The following is a 23233-nucleotide window of genomic DNA, read 5'->3' as shown; positions in this document are numbered from 1 at the left end:
ATACTTCATGAACACTTCATGCTGCATGAAGAAGGTATCATTGGCACAAGTTGTAATTGTTTTTTCTCTGGCTGTACAGCAAGAGTGTGTATATAGCAAGACAATTTGTCTTTGATCACACTGATCCTCTTAAACAGAGTCCAGGCAGTCTCTATCAAGAAAGTGTCATAAATGGAATGATGCAATGTTCTGTATATTATATTTTCCTTTCTTATATTCTGCAGATTATATTTTCCTTTCTCAAATTACTCTCCAGCCTTTCTGCACATGGGTCAAAAAAGGTGGAAATCAAATGATACAGTTATTACAGTACAAATAGTGGTAAAAGAATTTTTTTTTCTCCATCACTTGAAATTTGATTGTAGAAGTCTCCCTGCAGAGCCCGGGGAGGTTGCAAAGGATTTTCCTCATACTTCCATCCTTCTCTGTAGGCTACTTGACAGAGCATGGGACAAAAAGCAATGTCTGTGATAGCCCATAGTCCTAGTCAGTGCTCTTGTTGAGAAGATGCAGCACTTTGTTGCAGCTTTGTGCTGTGGAACGTGTTCAGGGGATGAAATTCTAGAAGAAAGTTTAGCCCTCCAAGAAGAAAAACTTGTGCCACCCATCCAAAATGGATTTTCCATTTTTATAAACAAAGAAACCCCAATAAAGATACAAATTAAATTAATAGTAAATAATACTAAATTATTATTCAAGAATCCAAGTTTCTGCCAAAAATTAAATAGGACAAATTCTTAACTGAGGGGTATTTTCACCCCAGATTCTTGTAGGATTAACTTTTGAAGACACAGTGAGACTGAAAAGATGCGCAGCAAACAGAGGAAGGTGAGCTCAGCAACCCCCCTACAGCCTTCTTTCTCCAGATGTCTGTCTTCTTTGCACAGTGATGTGTGCAAATGGTATTTAGGTGGAGGCTGTTTATAACTCAGCTGAAATTGCAAATGATGAGCTGTTCTTTAGTAGACAACCTGCTAGAGGGAAGAGAAACAGGATAATGGACTACATGGTCAGAAAGGGACAGAACAAAAAAATTTGGCCTGCCAAGTTAATAGGATGTGAAAATAAATGTTGAGATCTAGGGAAAGTCGTTCTTCATATTTAGAAGATATTATTACTAAATGGAGGAAAACCCAATTTAAAGGATAAAAAAAATCAGTTAAATTTTTCTGTCATATGGCAATGAGAACCATTGGGTTTCCCTAATCAGCATTTAAAAAGCTGATAGTTCAAATCCAGTAAGAGCTGTTATGATTACAAGTCAATGGAAGTCTGCTTGTATGCCTTGGTACATCCCCTTGCAAAGCATCTACTTTGGCAGCCAGTACCCTCAGCAGAAAAAAGATATGAACTCTGAACAACCTCATTATTATGGACAGACTGAATTTCCACTTCACCTTCACTTTTCTTCACTTCACCTTTATCTTTCCAGTTCAACTTCAGAAGTTTTCCTAGAGCCTGTCCTAGCACTGTCACCACCTGCAGGTTAGAATTCCTGTTGGAAAGGCAAGAGTCATTTCAACTTGCCTACCTCCTCTGGCTAAACAGGTTTCTTTCTATGGGATTGTCCAGCTAATGATGTTTAAATAGAAAGGAATCACTGAAGAACCTTCTAGCTTTAATAAATTGGATTACTATGAACAGAAACTTTCATATTCCACAAGTTTCTGTTTCATTCTTTACAGAAAAAGCAAGTAGCTTTATATGAGACCAGCACAACTTCTAGAATACTAGCTAGCAAAAATACTTCTGAACAATTTACACAACAATGTCTTCTGTGCTTTAAAAACTTTTGTTAGAAGACCTCAAAATACAACTAAGCCTACAAGATACAGACTATAATGAAAAATGTAACTTTCTACTGAGTATGTACTCTAACTATTAAAACAAAGTCTTTTATAATTGACATCCTACAATGCTTTACCACAGTTGTAAGGACAACACCTTCCTTTACTTTTATGATTTAAATAGTGTTTACTCAGATTATTTTATCTTAATTGCAGAAGAAGAACTAAATTGGCCAAAGTTGTTTTGGGGTCCAATATTGTAAAAACCTTTGTGTCTGTATGCATTTATGGAACAGGTCCTCAGGGAGCTGACTCAGAAAGGTGCCAGCCTTGATCTGCTGCCTGTCAGCTCTCGTGAGTGACATGGTGACTGGCACCGTCTTGGCCACAGAGACCACGAAATGATCAAGCTTAAAATCCTTGTTGAAGGGGGAAAAGAGCAGCAAAACCTCAGCTCTGGACATAAGGAGAGCAGACTTCAGGCTGCTCAAGGACCTAGTTAGAAAAGTCCCCTGGGAAATGTTTCAGTAGTGCTGGGGTCTGTCAGTGCTGGTCACTTTTCAAACATCACCTTCCAAGGGCACAGGAGCAGCAATTCCCCAGTGTCAGAAGTCAAGCAGAAGGCTGGCTTGGTCAACAGGGATCTTCTTTTGGGTCTAAGGCAAAAAAGGAAGGTGTGTGCCCTGTGGAAGCAAGGTCAGGTGACCTGGAAGAATAAGAGATGCAGCTTGCCACTGTAGGGAGAAAACTCATGCAGCTAAACATCAGCTGGATTGGAAGCTGACCAGAAAAGTGGGAGACAGTAAGAAGTTTTTTCAAATACATTAATGGCAAAAGGCAGCATAGAAATAACATCACCTGTTACAGGATGTGGATGGGCACCTCACAAACAGGGACATGGACAAGGCAGAGGTGTTTAATGCATTCTTTGCCTCTGTCTTCAGCACAGATGATGGACCAAGGGGGTCTCAGTGCTCTGAGCTGGAGGACCATGGCTGTGAGAATGAGCAAATCCCAGCTGACCCTGAACTTGTGTAGGATCTACTCCTCCAGCTGGATCCCTAAAAATCTATAGGGCCTGATGGGATTCATCCAAGAATCCTCGAAGAAATAGCTGATGTCATTGCAAAATCTCTCTTGATTTTGATCTCTCAGCTGACTGGAAGCTGGTGAACATTCTCCCAGTTTTCAAGGAGAACCCTGAAAAATTCCTGTCAGTCAGACAGGAATCAGAATTGAGACCTGTTAGTCTCAATTTAGTGCCAGCAAAATCATAGAAAATATTATTTTGGGAGGTACTGTAAAACACCTCGAGGTCAACACAGTCATGGGTCACAGCCAGCACAGCTTCATGAGGAGAAAGTTCTGCTTGTCAAACCTGACTTCCTTCTGTAACACAGTAACCCACCTTGCTGATCTAGGAAAGCCTTTTTGGACTTCAGCAAAGCTTTTAATACTGTCTCTTATAGTACCCTTCCTTAATCCCAGGTTCAATGGGACCACAATTGACTCACAGCTGGTGTTTCTTTCTGGCACATTGAAAGGAGGAGGAATTATGAATATTTCTTCTATTCCTGTATGACAATCACAGCACAGAACAGGCTGAGAGCTCCCAACAACTCCCAACTCCCAGCAATTATAGCAGGGCAATGCTAGATTACAGTTCATGAAAGAGAGAAGGTTTAAAAAATGCAACAAAAGTTGCATTTTGAACTTCATTAAAACCAAACTGCAATGTAAGTACTTGCTAAGCATAAACAACTCTGAATAAAGAGAAACCATATCATACCTGTATATTCAAGGAGACACTGATGAGAAAATTTGAAGCAGCAGCAAGTAAAACTCCAAACAGCTGAGTCTGCAAATCACAAGGCAAAGAAACACAAAAATACTTATTAATTTAAGAAGAGCAGTATAATGGTGGTTTTCTGATAGCACATTATGACCCAATCAAAACCAAATTATTGTACTTCTCAGTCACTGAGTTCATGCTGCAGTGAGTAAAGTGGTAAGGAATGCCTCTGCATAGTTGACTACGGCTTAAGTAATAAACAAGTGGGAAGGGAAAGGCATGCTGGTTTTGCTGTCCTTCAGTAGAACACCTTCTTAAATTTCATGAAAGACAAAACTAGGCAGTTGAAAACCACAAACAGGGTCTTTTCCCCCAAAAAAGGACCTAGTTTTCTACATTATCCAGAAGGAAAACCATCAGCAATCAAACCATTGGATAATTGTGTTCCTATTGGAACACAATTATCTTACATGTTAACATATCCACTATTTGACAGGGCAGCCAGGAACATAGGTGTCCTCAAAGTGTCTTTAATGTATTGTGTTATTTCATTATAAAAATTCCTAATCAGACTGTCTAAATTTCACTAAGATTTGCAAGCTTTCTATGAAGCCAAGAAATTAAAAACACTCAAGCAGGATTCATTATTTTGGAAAGAAGACATTTAAAGATGCCATTTCAGCAAGGTCAAACAACATGTACTTGACAGAGCTCCCTGTCCACTGTCAGAAAGTTCTAACACATTGCAAGCCATCCTAAGTGAATTAAAAACCCATTCAAGGTCACTTCTGTAGTGCTGTGAGGAGCCCCATTAGCTTGTAGAGAAGGCAAACATAACCATCAGTTTTTATAAACAAGGTCACGGTAATATAACCCAGCATAACAACAGTTTCCAGGCTGTAAAGCAGCATCCAACTCTGTGCTTACAGCCTCATGTTTCATGCTTACCCAAAAGGTTCCTGGGCAGCTCGGAACAGGCAATGCCTACCACCACAGAGACTGCTGCCCCTCAACATTTATAAAGAGCTACATGTTCCAAAAGCACTTGGAGGGGGGATTGTTGTTGTGGCTAGATAGTTCCCTGACTAAGCAAAGGCATCCCCAAAAGTGTGAAGAAACAACAGCCTTATTACAAACCAAATATAATATTTAAGCCAAGCAGCAGAACCCAACTGTTTCCAGCCCCTCTGTTTCTGCAGTGGCCCGGAGCTGGCAGGAGAAGCAGACAACAGAACTGCTCAGAGACCAGTGCCTGGCTGCCTGCCAGGTGTCACCAGGACATGACTGATGGGTCCAAAGGGATTCAGGGACAAGAAAGCAGCGAGTGAGAGGGCTCCCTCTGCTAACTATTACAGCATCAGTGCCACAGCTTGCATACAAGAAGCATCCAGTGAGAAGCATTACTCAAGATTTTAGCCCATAGCCTCTGGTGCATGGCCACTGGAGGTCCTTCCCTTCTTGCATCCTCTTCCTGGGATCCAGCAGCATGTTCTGGGCTCTCACACACACTGTGTTCTGGGAACACACCTCCCTGAAGCCAGTGTGTGATGTGACACCTCAGCACAGAGGTCCCTGCAGAGATCAGCACCCACTGTTAGAGGGACACACAGCCTCCTTCCACTCTGGGGAAATGCTGCACATGGACACCACCCTCTGCAGAAGCACAGAGGATGGGGTTTCCTTCCTTTGGCCTTCATGCTGTAGCATCAAATCATGAGCACTGATCTTGCCCAAAGTTTGACCACTTCATCCTGCCCACACAGCAGCTTCAAAAAACAGCAACTAAATCAAAACTGTTTTTCTTGGTCCTGAAGACTTGTACTTTTTAAATGACAACATGCTCCCTTGTGAGGAGGTGGAGAAGTGGCCTTGTCAGCCTTGTCATGAAGTGTTTAAGAAAAAGGAGACAGAAGGGAATAGAAAACAGAATCTGCCCCCTCATTTACCCCATCATTTCACTGCACTTGCATTAGTAATTGTAACAAATCCCCACTACTCCCAGCTGAGAACTCAGTCTCTCTGTGGCTCTTGTTGTTCCCAGAGGCTGATCCTATCGTTACGGCTGCATCTCTGGATGCAACCCCTTGCAGCTCCTTCCTCCCAGTTTTCAGCTGGGGGTCACACACCTTGCACAGGACTCAGTAGGCAACCAGCACACCACAGAGAAAACACCATTGATGTGAGCCAGACCACAAGAGGGTCTCCATCCAGCTCTTGAATGCAGCTGGTGAGCAGAGGATGAGGTCATGTGTTCCATTGGTCATCTAAAATACTGTGCTAAATCAGATCCATGTGTGGGTACTGATGATGACCTGAGTGTCTGCCTCCAGAGGCTGTGAATCAAATCTCCAGCAGTGGGTTTTCCAGTGCCCTGCATCATGGGTGTCCTCCCCAGAACAGCAACTGCTTTTGCACCACAGTGGTTGCTTCACCAGGTACCTGTGAGCTTGGCTCAGATATCACTGGGGAACAGATAAGATTTCTATCATGATGACCAGCCTGTGTCTGAACAGAAACAATCTTATAAAGGTCAGTTCTCTTCTTGGAGAAACACAGAATGGTTTGGGTTGGAAGGGAGCTTAACTATAATTTAATTCCAACCTCTCTGCCATGGGCAAGGATACCTTCTACCATGCTGGTCAAAGCCCCATCCAGCCTTGAACATTTCCAGGAATGGAGCATCCACAATTTCTCTGTGCAAACTGTTCCAGTGCCTCACCCCCTCATTGTGAAAAGCTTCTTCCTTGTATCTAGTCTAAATCTGCCATCTTTTAGCTTAAAATCCTTATGCTGTGACACTCCTCTGTGCCTAACTTAAGCAACCTCCTGGTCTGCACCCAAGGAAAAGCAGTGCACATGTAGAGGCAGCAGGCTGGGCTCCAAGCTCGCCCCCATGGCAATGACCAGATGTTTCACGTGAGCGTTGCTGTTGGCATCAGTAGTGCAGGGCCTGCCCCAGGCTGACAGGGGCTCAGGAGCTCTGCTCAGCGTGGGGACAGCGCCGTGCTGCCAAAGGCAGGGCTGCACACACCCCTGAAGAGTGAGAGCAGAGCACGATGCCCTGAGGAGGTCAAACATCACATGGATCCATGCAGGGAGATGAGATGAAAGCACAGCAACACCCTGCAGCTACAGCATGGCAAAGCTGTCTCATGTGGGTTCATATCCACACGTGCTTATATTAAATTAAAAAATGGGGGGGAAATGCAGTAAAGGGGAAAATTACATTGCAAACATCTCAGGCAATTTCTAATGAACCAGGGTTACCACATACAGCAGCACTCAGAGGAGAAAAAGCATATCTCAGGCTAGGCAAACCATTCATGAGAGACAACCTGCAACTGAAGACAGATCACAAAATTGCTGTACTGCCCTGAAAGCCACCAGAGCCCTTCTGTTCCCATCTTATCATGTGAAAGGCTTCATTATTTGTGCAGTGTCTGCCATTTAATATCCTTCAGAGGCTAAAGGACTGGTGGAACAGCCAGTTTAATAAGTAATAAACATGATATTCTCTGAGTTTCCAGTTGTGATATCCAGTTGTGATATCATCCACACCACTGCAGAGCTTCCCACACATAAGTCTCAAGACAAACCTCAGTTGGGGAATTCAGTTGCAGACACAACTTCAGAGCCATGGTACTGCTTCAGTCAACTAAGGACTTCTACAGGAAAGAGCTTTAAATATTCAAAACTGTTGGCATAAAATGCAAGTTTCTTCATCACTGAAACATCTGTCTGAGCATACAGGCCACTTTGTCAGACCCCAGATTTCAAACTGTTGACATATTCTTCCAGTGCTTCCAAATGCATGAGGCTTGTCAGAGAAACAACCTTAAGTTTTCCAGAAAATAAGAAACAAAACAGAAATTTATTTTGCTTCACTTAAATATGTTTTGGAACAAGCCATGAAAGCCACCTACCCACTTTGAACTCCTTCCTCGATAGCCCCTGAGCACACAGACCATGGACTGAGATTGTGGATCTGCCAGCATTTTCCTCGGTGGCAAACAGGCTTGAGGAATGCTTTCCTCTGGCCTGCTGCTCCCTCACTGCCCTGCTTGAGTGCCTGAAATAATCCATCCAAAACTTACCCCATTACCATTAAGTTCTTTATCAGCCACCTGCCAATGTTGAACACTGAAGGAGAGTCAAAAGTCACAATTCACACCAAGGGTTTTAAACCGGTGACCCTGTGCAGTTTGTCAGGAGTGACACTGCCCTGTACAGGGGGTGCTGTGGTAAATGAGTTCAAGAAATGGCAAATTTGCCTCAAGCAAGGCACCATCAGCACTGGTCTGGCATTCCCATCCCAGCTACATGAGGCTCCTGCACAAGCTGGGGTGTGGGGGAGGGAGGTTTGAACCATCAGCCAGGAGAAATCCACGTGTCACGTGGAGGGACAGCACTATTTTGCTATTCAAAATAAGTGAGCAGCAGTGTGGCACTGGCCAGGTATGGTCCTGCTCCCAGCACTCAGGCAGGACCCGATGCTTGTTTACTAGAGAACCTTTTCACATCATTCTGACAGTATTTTAAATTGACATTTTACATGCAAAGTCTCTATTTATTGTCAAAGTAAAATAAGGGTTTTATGGCAAATGAAAGCCAGGCTGAAATCTGTATGTTTGGCAATAATTCTACTAAGTTTATCACTTGCAGACTAAAATCTTCATTGGAGACTCAGTTATATGGTGAAATGCAATTTATACATATTACATGTGTGTTTTCCTAAAGAACATTAAACTGCAGTTGCCAGGTCTGTGAAATGAAAACTTAGAAAAAGGAACATAATTTGCACTGACTAAAAGGTATATGCCATTATTTATGGAAACTTGCTCTGCCTATAAATTGAAGTGATGAGCAGAAAAAACCCCAAACACTTTAAATGTCTGTTGCCTGCTCACTCATCAAGGCTAGTTAAAGTGTGGCTCCTTTTTTTTTTTGTTGATTTCTCCACGTATTTGTGATCTAAGGTGTTCCCAACAAATTTAATGGTGTATACTGTTTCAAAAGCTATGCACCATTTCCAATAACTGGGATTTTGTCAGACCTCAATGGATCTTATTAAAAAAAAAAAAAGAGAAAGGGGTGGAACATGTTCTAAACTTCCAATTATGAGTTAACTCTGAAGCAAGAGGAATTCAGAGTCCTTAACAAAAACCATATTTTTCAAAGAGCTACCATGTGGAATTGGGAGAGGCTTATCATTTAGCTATTATTATTCACAGAGCTCTGGCTGTACTCAGTACTTCACAGATGTATAAATAAAACAAGGTCCTTGTTCCAATGGTTTTCATAGTGCAATTCATATACTCAGATATCAGTTAAGGTCCACATGAAGTACTGAAGGACAGCTGAAATAAGAGTAAAAGGGCAATTACCAGTGTGGGAACCTGAAATGAAAATGCATTTGATTTTTTCATTGTGACATAAAAGAAAAGGGGCATTGTTCAACATATGAGAAGGAGAGAGTTAAAACATTTGGCATCATCATTGTTAGGAATAGAGAGAGGAGACTTGGTAACTACATTACCTCACAAATTTAAAATTTATCTTTTTCCAGGAAAGTAACAAATTGCAAAGGCTGGAATGAGAGTCTGTTAAGTTATGAAAAGGTGGGGGAACTTCAGAGGATACAGCAGCTACAGAAATGGGACTCTTTTATTTATCTCTGGGTTTTAATCTCTTTTCTGAGATCTTAATTATATTCATCACTCTGATTATTTTAATTCATATACATCGCAGGTAGCAAACCAAGCTGGAGAATATGAACTGTGAAATAAAGTAACTAAAGTAACTTTTTATGTGCTTACTAAGGTTATGTACAAACATATCCACCCACTGTATTGTTAAGAAGCCTAGAATCATGGAGTTAAGTTGAAAAAGACCTTTAAGATTATTCAATCCAGCCACTAACCCAGTACTGCCAAGTCCACCACTTAAACCTAAGCACCACATCTACATGTCTTTTAAGCACCTTCATGGATGGTGACCCAACCTCCTTCCTGGGCAGACTGTTCCAGTGTTTCAGAACCTTTTCTGGGAAGAAATTTTTCCTCTTGTACTATTCAAACCTTCCCTGACACAACCTGAGGCCATTTCCTCTTGTTCTATCACTTGTTACTAGGGAGACAAGAATCACCCACCTCACTAGAACCTACTTTCAGGTACTTTTAAGAGACCACTATGAGTAGCAATTTCTTTTTCCTTTTTTAAGAGTTAAAACTAAACCTGTCACTTCTACACTTCAATTTCTTATTCTCAGGAATGAAATCTTAAAACTAGAAATAAATGGGAAAATGGAGAAGGGGCAGAATAGATTTTTACACTGTTTCCATGAGCAGCCTGTGATACTTCGGGACATTTTAGTTCCTGGGATATTTTGCTGCATAATCAAAGACCATTTCATGTTTTTAATAACGCCTGCTAGATTGAAAATAAAAACCTCTCCCATGACTGTATAAAAACATCAATCATAGCTGAAAACATCTTAATAAAAAATTTTCTCAAGTACCATCACATATCGTCTCCATGGCAACTACAGAAATTAAATACCAGGAAAAGCAAGAATAGGAATATAAAGTTTTGCCAGTTTCCAGGTCCCACAGGAGAAACAGAGAGGCAAACTAGCACTGCCTGACCAGCTTCTACCCAAAATGGCCAGTTGGCTTGGGGATATGCTTCTGTTGCTGCCTAGGAGCAGGCTTTCTGGATATCCCTGTCTGACCCAGGCTAATTCCTGGTGTACAAGGTAAGGTCCAAGCCTAGGAATATGAATCCCCAGAAGCTACAGTCTGGCTCACGTTGAGAGGCTGTGCTGTTCCTATCACATGCTTAATGTGGCTCCATGGACACCTAAACTGAGAGCCAAGGAGGTGACACAAGGCTTATGGCAAGCTGGAGGCAAGCTCAAAAGGGAGCTATCTGAACAACTGAGTAAACAGAGCTGTTCAGTGTCACAGCAGGCAGGGCAAGGCACAAGGAGTACTCACAGAGAGATGGCTCACTCTGCATGCACACACAACCTCTGCATGGGCACACAAATGTGCCTCCAAGCCAGGCACAGAGAGCTCGTTCCCTCCTGTTATTGTAGAACAAGTCTTGCTAAAGAACAAATGAGCTATTTCTGACTCCACCTCAATCAGAAGCAGAAAACCCTGAGAGAAATGTAACCAGCTTAATACATTATTTAGCAAATCCTCAAAAGAATTTTTATATAAGAATCTCCCTTTACCAGTTGAGAGGAATGGCATGCCTCTTCCAGCATGCACCTCTCCAGCATCACTTTCAAACAAAGGCAGGCTTGTCTCCCATCCTAACTCAAATAATCTGTTAGCTGCAACTAACCCTTCCTTTGATCTTCACAGAAAATGCTTCTCCATGTCACAACGTGAGTGCACATGCTCAGTTGTTGAAGCACAAAGTCACCCATGTCAGACAGGGGTAAACACAGGCAGGAAATCACAATGCTCCCAAGCCAGTGGCACTTCAGAAATATTCTAACAGGAATAACAACAGGGCAGGGAAAAAAGAAAAGACCTGACTGCAATTAGAATGAAGTTGGATTCATCTGTTAAAAGAATTCCTTGATTTTATGTCAGGGGAAGGAGCTGCCCTTCCAGCCTGCTGTTCCTGCAGAGGAGGGTTGCTCTGCAATAGTTCTCTTGCTTTCCTTCCTGCACCTCTCGCACTTGGCTCTCCTAGTTTGATTTCCAGAGTGTTAATCATTTACAGATAGTTCCTAATGCAAAAAAAAAGAGTGGACTCCAGAAGGCAGAACCTTCTGCTTAGCAGCATTATTCATTTAAATATAAACAACTGCTAGATTATCAGTGGTGACCTAAAACAAGAGATCCTGCACTGCCTGAAATATTCACACGTATATAGATGAGTGCCTACACATAAACACACAGCTGGATGCTTTTAATTTGCAGATACTTATGATAAAAACTGTAAGATGCAAATCTTGGAATAAAAAAAAAAAAACTCTAAAGAAATGGCCTCACATGCAAGTTTCTTGCAAGGGCCTGAGATAGAGGTAGCAGGCTCATGTTTGCTCCGCTGTCTCCCTGTGGCACAGTGCAGTTGCACATTTTGACATTTTACTGCAAACCAGTTTACTGGTAGTTTAAAAGTTTAAAATATAAAAAGTATTATTAGCATTTTGTAATTCATAGTGAATGCTGACATAAAGAGTAGGTGTTTGGTTCACAAAAATCCAAAGCATCTAGATCATATCTGCCTTCTGCAAGAGGAAACTAAGACCAGTGCAGCTGAATGATCTCCTCTACATACCTTTAACACCTTTTTATATGCTCTGTTGTATTTACAGAGATAACAAGGTGGTGATGGTTTTTCCCCTAGTTTTGAGCATTGTTGGTCTTTCAGCAACTGTATCTTATGTGGATTCTCCAGTATAGAACTTGCTGTCTCTTTTTTCTGCAATTTTAGCATTAGTATAGGATTTAATGGTTATAGAGCTTCTTCTTGACAGGGATTACTATGGAAATGGGGCGAGGAAGATAAATTCCTTTTCAGGAATTGAAGAGATGAAGGAGAACTGAGTATCCTTTTCATGAGGCAGATGCTATTATCTCTCACATGCATGTTTTTTAAACCATGCACTGCTCTTCAGTTTGTCCTGGCAGCCTCAGATGTGTGGTTATCACAGCCGCCAGCAGCTCAGCCTCACACAGCTGGAGCCACTTTTCCAGCAAGATGGGGGAGAAAATTGGAAGGGTAAAAGTGCAAAAACTTGTGGGTTGAGATAGAGACAGTTTAATAAATAAAGCAAATGCTGCATGAGAAGCAAAGCAATGTCAGGAATACATTCACTGCTTCCCATTAGTGTATAAGTGTTCAGCCATTTCTACAGAAGCAGGGCTCCAACATGGGTAATTTACCTAGGAGCACCAATGCCAAGTGTCCCCTTTTGCCCTTCTTCCCCCTGCTTTATATGCTGAGCACAACCCCATCTGGTATGGAATAGTCCTTTGGTCACTTGGGGTCAACTGTCCCAGCCGTGTCCCCTTTCCTGCTTCTTGTGTCCCCTTCCCCTTCTTGCTTCCTGCTTCCCAGCCTACACACTGATGGGGCAGTATGAGGAACAAAGCCCACCTCAATGCTGGGCAAGCCCTGCTCAGCAGTAACTAAACACCCTGATTGCTAGCAGTACTTTTTCATCATAACTCCAAAACACAGACCACATAAATTACTATGAAGAACATTAACTCTGGCGAAAACAAGTACAGTAGTCAAGAGATGGAGCTAGAGACTTGATCAGCTGAAATCTGCTATTATTTGTTTGACAGAAGCTTCTGCAGACACAACAAGCTTTGCTCTTGGTCATCTTGACATGACGACTGAGTCATTGCTGCACGATAACACAGACACAATGAAAATGTTCATGGTGCTTTAGTCACTGCTGAGAGCAAAAGACTGTTACTGAAAGAGAAATAAAGGAAAGAAAATAATGTGATAAGAAGTCAGTAAATAAAAGAACCTTGAGACAATTACAAAGCAGAAAAAATCCCCAAACCTACGACAATACCCCCAATAAAAATGGAAAAGAAACATTAAGAAATAGTAGGTTAGAATCATAAAACAAAGTAAATGAAGTCACAATCTATTTACTCCTAAGCTGGAGCCCAAAAAAATTAAACTAGGTTTTAACTGAGAGTTAACTGTGTGGGTACAAGTCTGTTATGCACACAAAGCCTATATTTTGGTTGTTTTTCACAGGAACATATTTACAATGGAGATACCATTGGCTGTTGAAGAAAAGGGCTTCAAGTACAATCTGTATTAGCTGGCAAAATTACTTTGTTTCCATTAGGATGACAGTCAAATCATTGAACATGCTAGCTAGGACTCTGGTGGAGGTTTCAGCTCCCATGAGGCTGATTTGGTTCGGGGGAATTAAAGGGCGGCCAGAGGTAGAGTTGTCCACAGAGGGACATGCACTTCTATGTTGCTACCTCACCCCACCACCATGATGTCCTGTCCAAGGCGCCAGCATTTGCTTTGCTCTGAGTCATTGTTTTCGTGTGTGGAGGGACTTCCCCCAAACCTTGCACCTCACCATAGACCTCTACATTACAGGTTGTTTCTGCAAACCACAGCAGGATTCAAAGGAAATATAGCCAGAGAGTGGCTGTGTGCCTCATCCAAGAGTTTAACAATTCTGTGACTTCTCACTATCACAGTTCCATAAGTTCTCTTCATTTCCCCATTATGGGCAAAACAGTTTGTATCACCTAATGAGGCCAAAGCTTCTAGCCTAGATGATGTAAATCAGCCATGAACGTCATCAAGGAGAGTGGAATTATACCAGTATAACCTCAGTCCAAGCAGCACACACCTGTTCAGTTTGATGGTGACTATTTACTTTTGAGCACACTGCAAACATCCCTTCCTTAAAAGCTCTGCTCCTCGCCTGGTGTTGATTCACACACCAACTGGCTGCTCTTTGAAGCTGCTGGCTGCTTGTTTCAAAGTTCATTTTAGTCAAAGCATGGGAAGCATATCTCCCCACTGCTCACATTAGTGAATGCCATTTTTCTGGGACAATCCATGGTGACATTATAAACATGAGCATAACAGTTTATACATGTCACCAAAAATCCAAATGAAATAATCAGAGTCTTTAGTTGCCAGGTTAGTCAAAGGTCCCCACCTCCCTTATCACTGAAGTGCATAGTTGTTGTTTGTTCATCTTTCTAAAGCCTGTGTTTTAGTTTGGTCAGATTTCTGCTTGAGTGATTTGGGTTTTTTGATTCCTTCAAAGAGGACTTAATCAGATATGGCAGACTATTTGAGACAAGCAAGGATAAGACATTTTTTATCAATGCCCAAAGCAGGCTTCAAGACCCTAGTAAAAGGATTGTACTTAAGCTCTGAAGAGCAATGCAGTCTTTGGATCACAAAATCTTAAGAGTCTGGTGTTACAGGTGAGATTTTACATGAAAGACAACTTTTATTTTAAAAATTATATCCATGAGTATTTTCCTGTCAATTTACCCAGACAAATTGCCTCATCAAGGAACCAAATGAATGCTAAGGCAAATGGAGCACCAGAAGCACAGATTCAAGGTGGGAGCAACATTACTCCTTTGTGTGACAGCAATGTCCTAGATCCAAACAGCAACCTCATGAAATCTCAGGAACAGACAGGTGTTGCATGAGCAGCCAGACTCTCGCCCTCCATCACTTTGCAACTCACAGACATGCTGTGAGACTTGAAAATCAACACAGTGGCCACAGCCAACTTAATTTAAAGTCATTACTTGCAGACTAGTCTAGAAGATGGGGACAGGAAGGGCAAACACTGCGCTGAGCCAGGCACATCCAAAGGAGGGTAGAGATTCAGATTCAGGCCATGCCTGGTCTTTCCCACTCAATGCTGACTAAGGGAAGAGAAGGATTTGCCCTGCTCTGCTGCTCCATAGTTTAAGCCCTCTAGTCAGTGGCTAAACTGGATATCAGACACAGCCTGCACTATGCACCCCATTTTTCTTCAACATTCCATTTTGAAGCAATCTGAAGCAAAACTAAATTGTGCACTAGGTAGGATATGTGTAATTAGTGACTCAAGTTTCTTTGCATCTGTCTTTCTGACACCCCACTTTCTGACAAATGACAAGTATTGTAATGTTCCTTAGTGCCTAGAAATTTCCTAATTGACATTATCACGCCTCTTAAAACAGATTAGTGTAATTACAAAGCTCCTGTTAAACTTGCAGTCACCTCAGTCATCAGTTAAAAAAGGGGAAAAAATCAAATGCAAATGCTCTTTAATGTCCTCAGAAAAAAATTAAAACTCATTTTACCATTGCATCTGCTGGGAAGGGAAGCATGGAAAACAGTCTGAGATTTCTGCAAAATAGCCCAGTGAGAGTCAGACAACAGACAGACAAGCTGTAGCTGGTGCTTAGCATGGCCCTAGCTCTGCAAGAGCATTCATTTCCAAGGTCCTGCATGAAGTGTCCAGGCTACCAAGACTTCTTCAAAATGAATTGTGAGCCATCAGCCTAAATAAAAGGGTTTTGCTCACCAGTTTCTGTTGTCTGTCAGGCAAGGAAACACTCCTGCAAGCAGCTCTGCCAGCAATGCTGAAGAGAAGAAAATGTCCAGCATAGATGGACTGTAAGCTCTCCCACCATCAGCATTTGTTTTGAGCGCGTGTGCCCCAAGCTCAGGATGTGGAGCTGGGTTGGTTTGCTGCTCTCTGCTGCCCAACACCACGCTGGGCTTAGCAGGAAATTGCCATGGGCACGTGGCTCCTTCCAGGCTTTGTTGGGGGAACCCAAGCAGGATACTAGAGGCCTGCCAATGGCACACACTAGGGAATTCTGCTCTGGGACCCTGAGAAGTGCCTGGTGGAAACCAGATAAGCAGGTCACTCCTCAAGCAGGCTGATAAAACTGCATACTGCCTCCAGTCTTTGGGCTACTCTCCCACTGTTCCAGACCTGCTGCCCCATGTCCAGCCTCCTCTATATTCATAGGAATTCTTGGTTGTCTCCCACTCTGCGGGCAGTCGTCGATGGCAAAACCCCCTACATTTCCCTATGGAATTTGAGAGCTGGGATGATACAAGCATGCTTATAGTGTTGTGCAAAAGGACAGGCAAGGGGTAATGCTTTCCTGTACTCATTTCCACCACCTTTGAGTCATGAGCAAGTTCCCAAGCAGCAGCTGATCTCCCTTTAAGCTGGAGGCTGCAGTCTATAAGCTGTGTGCTCATTTCCCATCAGAGATGTGATCTTTACATCTGCAGGGACAGTTGATGTTCAGCACAGCAGAATGTATGAGGTTAAAAAAAGATAGGGACAATATTTTCTAATCAGTGTTCAATTTTGCCCTCTTGTGTCAGCTTCTTGGTCACACTAAAGCTAATCAGAGCACAACCCTCAGCAGATCAGACCCACAGCTCTGGCAGAGCCTGAGAGCTTGTGTGCAAGCTAGCCCAGTTGAGAGTCCTGCATTTATGAGCCAAAGCCACAAATTGTTTTCTAGCAGAAACTAGTTAAATGGGCATAAAACCATGGAAAGTTGCTGGATTCTTGACAGCAGAACAACACTGGGAAATCATGCAATGCTTCTTGCTTCTAGCTGCAGTGGGCAGAAACTGAAATATAGGAGATTCCATCTGAACATAGGAAGAACTATTTTACTGTGAGGCTGGCAGAGCACTGAAACACAGAGGCTGTAGAGTCTCCTTCTCTGCAATGACTCAAAAGCCTTTTGGACACAATTCTGAGTAATGTGCTCTAGGGGGCCCTGCTTGAGAGTGGAGATTGAACCAGATGATCTCCAACCTTACCCATTCTGTGATTCCTTCTAAACTTACCCATTCTATGATCATGTGCTTCCTTATAACATTTAAGTTTTGAATTCCCCTATAAGAGATTAAAAAAGGTTGCATTTGAAAGGCTGAAGAAAGTCCTCTTCCTAAGTATTGATTTTTTAGGGCTGAAACTAATATACATTTCTGCAATACCTAGGAAATTATTTACATTTTCTCCCAAACACATTTCCCAGTAAGATAAAGGAAACTGAAACTGCATGAACTCTGAAATCTCACAGGTAAAGGACAACAGGATGACATAGGGTCAGTGTTTTGATACTCTTGTTTGCTTTCAGTGAAGAGTTTTAGAATAAAGAGCTGAAGGGATGGTGTTTAACAGGAAAAACTTCACAGATGAATACACCAGCAGAAAGCAGGGTGAGGACATTTTTCTCCACTTTCCCCATGCTCAGGGACTGGTTTACTGATTAACCTGGAAAAGCTAACATCTGCAGTGCATCAGGGAGCAGACTGGAGACTGAGGTATCCTACAGAGACAGAAAAAATAAAATTAAAAACCCCAGGAAGGTTTGCCTTCAACAGACTTTCTCTTCCTTCCTGCAGAGGAAAGATGTCCTTTTTGAAACCCACCTGTGCTGTGGCCATGCTGCCCTCTGACTTCCACTCACATCTCCTATGGACACCTTGAGTTGCTTAGAGCTTTTCCTAATTCAAAGCCATGCTGTTGAAAGAAATGCTGTTGCTTAAGTATTTTAAAATGTCCTAGTGATTGTTTGTAGGGATGTACCATGACAATATTTTTCTCTGGTGATGGTGCCAGCTGAAGAGACCCTCGCTGTTTCTGGGGTGCTTCCTGAGCCAAGGCAAATGGAGAGAAAAATCTTTCTCTCCATGGAGACAGCTCCCTGCCTTCCTGCCTTGGGTCCCTCACAGCTCAGGTGAAGAAGTCCCCATGGCATCACAAGTACCAGCAGGCACTGGAAAAAATGGGACCAAATGATGCTCTCACCTTGCTGAGGCTCATTGGCACTGGACATCAAGCCTTGAGTTGAAGCACTGAAGATGTTTCTCTTGAACAGAATGAGATAAAAACCTCAATTGTGGCATTCCACAAAAAAATCTAGATTTCATCTATATGATAGAAGGCAGAGTAGAAAAACCTCTATAATAATCTGCTTAATCTGTGGGATTTCTCCTCACAGCTGACAGCAGCCACCACCACTGGCTGATGAGACCCCACAAGGCATCAGGCACACACTCACCACCTGGCAGGCTCTGATGGACTCTGAGGGGACAAGAGGCCACAGGTCCATCTGAAGGAACTGTCAGCATTGTCAACCCCTAAATACAGAGTAGAAATTATTTATTCCCACAACCCACAATATAAGGCTGTGGGTTGTAGGAAGGTGGCTGTCTGGGCAGCCAGTAATAACTTGGAGTCTATGAAGTGATAGGCAAAGAAGGAAAAAGAAGCAGAAGTGAAATAAATTTCTATCTCTGGCTCAGCTTCTGCACTTGAATAACTACACACAGTGTCTACACACAACAGACGTGAAATGCTGAGTTACAGAAGAGTTGTTATGGGGCTCTGAGAAACATGGTTGAGGGGAAGCTGTTCCTGCCCATGGCAGGGGGTTGGAACCAGCCAGCCTGCAAGGTCCTTCCAATCCAAACTATTCTATGATTCTATTTCATCTGAGCTCTCAGTGACTGTTCTCATCCAGATGTTTTCACCTACTCTGATAATACAAAGTCAAACCAAGATCAGTACTGTAGATAATAATCTCAACTAATCCTGCAAATTGTTTTTGTCCATAAACAACAATATTGTAAATAAGTAAAAACCTATGAGAAGTCCTGAGGGAAATAAAAATGTATTACACTGAGGCAATTACATACACTTTCTATTAAGCAGACAAAGCCCACATGTTGTGGCTTCCTACACTCATTGCTCCAGCAGACACAAAAATATTACAATATTAGTTTGCAGGAAATACTTCAGGTAACTAAGTACATATTTCATCAGATTTTACTGCACCATTAAACACACTCATATCCCATAACACACCCTGCCTATACAGGGAGGGCTGTGGGAGCATGGCCTGGGTATTGCTGATTTCAGAGATGCAGCTCCTCAGGCAGTATCAGCCAAGCTATATGGCAAGGAGAAATGGCAAGGAGAAATCCAACTCCACTGTTCTTCCCCATGGCCATGTGTGCCCCCTTCCACACTTATGTATGCTAGCACACATAAGGTAGCTAGCTAGCATATAATCAGCCTGATCAGGGACCTCTCTGGAGAATAATCCCAATTAAATCAAAAGACAAAGAAACATAATTCCAACACAAAGCAGCATTATACTACACAGTCACACGGACACAGCCACTTAAAGTTTTTCCAGGGAGCTGAGTGTTTACAGACATCACTGAAGGCCTAGACCAGTGCCATGGATTTCCCTAAAGAATGTATCAGATCTGCTGCTCCTGGGTGGATGTGTCTGATGCCCATGTGGCATTAGGCATCCACAACTGGCAGCTGTGCCAAGCCCCTCATGTCTAGGAGCTCTTGAAAGGGGATCTCACTCTTTCACCTCCTCATGGGGTTGAAGGGGCTGAAAAATACTCTCCCAAAAGTGATTCACCTCAGCTGTCTTGGGCTGTTCCCAGGCAGATCAGAGCCAGCGCAGTTATGGTCTCTTGTAGAGGGAGAAAACAAAGAGCTCCTTTTCAAACCAACAGGACAAAATGACCTCAAGAAAAGGGGAAGGGAAAGCCCCTGTGCAAAGACCTGAAAATGGGACGGTCCACTGAATCACAGGACAGCCACAAATGGGAGGAGGGAATTGTTTCTGAGGCTTCCACAAACATAAAATGTGAAAAAGGGGGTGGACAGAAGAATGTAACTGTTGGAAAAATTAGGGTTGGCATCAACACATGACCCATAGCTACCCATTACTGCTCCAAAGCTACAACTAAAGTAAATAAAAGAACAGAGTATCAGTCTCATCCACAGACACCCAAGCAGCTCTATAATACTATTAAGGTCTACCCAGAAAAGACCACATTTAAAAAACAGCCACAGTCATGCAACAACCCCAAGGAGTACAGGAGCAGGACTGGGAGGTTTTCCAAGCAAACAGAAACCCCCCATTTTGACCTGCAGGTGGGTATCCCCATGCCCAGGGAATTCCCTGTTGCTGCCAACTTCTTGGCAGCTGGGCAAGCTCACAGCCTTGGGACCCCAGTTCACAAACCCACAGTAAAACCATTGGCTCCACATTCTTATCTCCCAGTAAGAGACCCCAGCTCTGGTCCTGGGAAGCACTGCCACCAGCCATCAGCCAGGAGTCCTGCTGCTCCAGGGAACTGTGCATGGGAATTTTCAGTTTTCCTTTGCTCTGAAAAATGTGCCATGCCAAATGGATATCCACCCAGCAGCAAATGCAGAATCCAGAGGGGACAGTTTTGGGACCTTCTTCAGGCTATCACCTGCTACTGGGCTGCTCCTAAAAAAAGAGACCAGCTAGTTGCAAGCCTTTTAAGCACAATTTATATCAATACATTCCATCATGACAAAGTGTGGTTTGCCTCTTATGCAGAGAAAGTCAAGTACGCTGGGTATCTTTCCATGCCTTCTAAACAAAAAGCAGAGAAAAGGTAAAGGGTTTAATCAACCTCCAATTAATTTTTATTGGTAGCAGATGCTTCAAATTGCTAGCTCTTAGGGCCTGCTTCAGTCTCTCTTTTGCAGTTGCCCAAATCCATTGTCAGCAGTGACAGAAACACAGATGACAAAAACCAGGGCTGCTTTAGCAGAGAACAGAACAGCTCTGCCCAGTTCCTGCTCAGCAAGGACTGCTCGGAGAGGGAGCCAGGGTGGGATTCAGGCTGAGCTGTGGGGTGAGGAGGGAGCAGAGCCAGCAGCAAGCAGGTGCTGGAGTGGGGCTCTTCAGAGGACCCAGGAGAGAGGCTGAATCCAGTGCCCCTCTGCCCAGGCCCTGCTGCTGCCGGCGCTGCACGCTGGCACTTACCTTGTGTGTGCTGTACCAGGGCCCGGACAGGGGCCCGCTCCCGGATCCTGCTCCCCCAAAGGATGCATTCCAAGGCGCCTGGGAGGATGTCCATGGCCCTGCCCTCAGGCCCCAGCCACTGTTCATGCCGTGCAATGTCACACCAGTGGGGAGGGGTGGCTCTGAGGAGAGGTGACCAGGACGTGGCACTCTCTTCCTGAGGTGAGCAAGGCTCCTCACATCCTCTGCACGCAGGTGTGCGCAGCCAGGGCTCAATCGCTGGTGTGCACCAGGACACCCTTAGCTGGAGAGTAGTTGGAGCACAGGAGAGGAAGGGGAGCTTGACAGAAGGTTTTGCTGCACCTTCCCAGGGCATTCAGGTGCCTTTTTTTTGGTCTCTGACTTCCCCAATGCCCCACCCTCCTCTGAAGAGGCAGCCTGGGAATTTAACTCCTTCAAATCACTGCCTAAACCTAATGGTTAAGTATTAATTCCTCACTGCTAAATTGCAAAACTTAGAAGTTGTTGTTCCCAAAGGCAGATAGTCACTTACATAAATTCTTACTTATGTCCTTTATTTTTCTCTTCTAATTACTTCCTGAATAGTTTCTTTTGAGAGACTTCAGGTAATGTGTTCATTCCCAGTCTGTGGCTTTATTCATTCATTCTTTTAGTTTTGATTTGATAATTTGTTTCTTCTGGGGAAAACAATAAATGAACAAACTCATTAAAGGGAGTGTAAAGCAGGCAAGGTACGAGCTTGGCAGAATTACATAGGAGACAGAAGTAGGCCTCTCCAGAGAAGCATAGAAAGAAATATGAGGACACCACATCTTCAGGCTGTTGACAATACAACTGCATGCAATCCAGAGACCTCACATTGTACCTTGGAGGAACCAACTTGCATTAATTCATTCCTTTGCTTAGCTGGGTTTGAAACCCAAAGTCCTGACAATTATTGCAGCAGACAAGGGTCAGTGGGCAATTATTCTGCTCCCTGCTACATTGGTTTTCTCCTACTCTTAAGAAGAACTGGCATTGATTTCTTAGTCTCAGTAGTGCTACCATCAGCAAGATGCACTGAGAGAGGACGAGTCAGCATGCAGGATAGCAGGCTGGGAGCTGAGCTTCCAGCAGGCAAGGAGAAATGATCCCTAATAGAAATGAGCAGCAGCAAAGCTGACTGCTAGTATGATTAATTTGGTCAAAAATAGAAGAAACACACAATTACAGGAAAGAAACTGTAGTTAAATTAATACTTTCCAACTTGAACACATAATATCTTAGCCACAAGGATTTATTTGAATCCAGACAGAAGGGGATTTACAAAAGCCAGAAGCAGCAAGGTAATTCTTCAGTTATATGATGGTATAACACCCCAAAATACAAAATCTTGTCTTATAACAATAAATGTTTTGTTCATGCATGTGGCCTAACTTGAATTACCAGTTTCTGTGATCTCAGCTCCTGTGAGTCCTTTGTAAATATTGAAATTAGCTGCAGCCATGGAGGTATGATGGAAAAAACCAGCTCCACTATTTCATGGCTGTGTAACTTGCTGCAGATTATTTTTACAGTGTTGTGTAATTATTCTCTGCAGTCTAAGCTGACATTATAGAAAAAAATTCTAGGCAATCTTGGTTATGGCTGCAAAATAACCAGTGGAGTGTAAACTGCTGCAATGATATTTGCCCTGTCTAGAGAGAGTTGAAACAATAGCCCAGAGGGAAGTGTGAAAGGACCCATTCTTCTAACTGCAGCGCTAAACTAGAAGTCTGCTGACAATTTAAGTGTCAACATCAGCTACTTCAAGGCAAATCATTTGAGCAGAAACACCAGGCTAATGCTCTTATTTGTCATGCTCAATTTGCACTTGCTGTATAGCAGATCCTGGGATGAAGAGGAAAAGCAGCAACGATTGTCAAAGGTTGCTGAGCTGAGGAAAGTTCTCCCATTCCTCACCCTTCCTCACACATTCACCTCTGCCCCAGCTCAAAATAGGGAGCAAAGAAGTTGATGCTCCCCCAGGCTGGAGAAATTGTCTTCGGTAGCCAAAAGCCACAGTGGTCCCTATCAGCCTGCCAATGACTTTTTCAGTATGGTTCTCTGTTGCCAAAAATGCCCAGATTGGTAGGAGATTGAAAAGGAGTGTAAGGGGAGTGGGAGGAGAGGAGCAGCCCAAAATATCTCCTGGGGACAGTTGCTGTTGTTTTGCATCATTCTTGTTGGTTCACTGCCTAAAATACAAATATGACTGTGGTTTTCTCTTGCATAAGAAAGCTATTGGAACAGGTTTTCTGTAATGCTGTCTACATGGAGCCCTTGTTGAATTG

At 43.1% G+C, this 23233-nt stretch overlaps 1 protein-coding gene across 1 annotated transcript in view; it reads right to left on the bottom strand.

The window, feature by feature from the left end:
• Nucleotides 1-21276, bottom strand: part of NIPAL2 (NIPA like domain containing 2) — a 48365-nt gene extending 27089 nt beyond the window's left edge. Inside the window, 3 exon segments of the mRNA XM_058034288.1 lie at nucleotides 3577-3645; nucleotides 20922-21144; nucleotides 21146-21276. Of these exon segments, the coding sequence (XP_057890271.1) occupies nucleotides 3577-3645; nucleotides 20922-21144; nucleotides 21146-21276 (423 nt within the window).
• Between the last annotated feature and the right edge of the window lie 1957 nt (nucleotides 21277-23233).

Source organism: Melospiza georgiana, chromosome 1, assembly GCF_028018845.1.
Source record: "Melospiza georgiana isolate bMelGeo1 chromosome 1, bMelGeo1.pri, whole genome shotgun sequence".
NCBI lineage: Eukaryota > Metazoa > Chordata > Aves > Passeriformes > Passerellidae > Melospiza > Melospiza georgiana.
The sequence above is the reverse complement of the archived record's forward strand: the minus strand, read 5'-3'. Positions and strand labels throughout refer to the sequence as shown.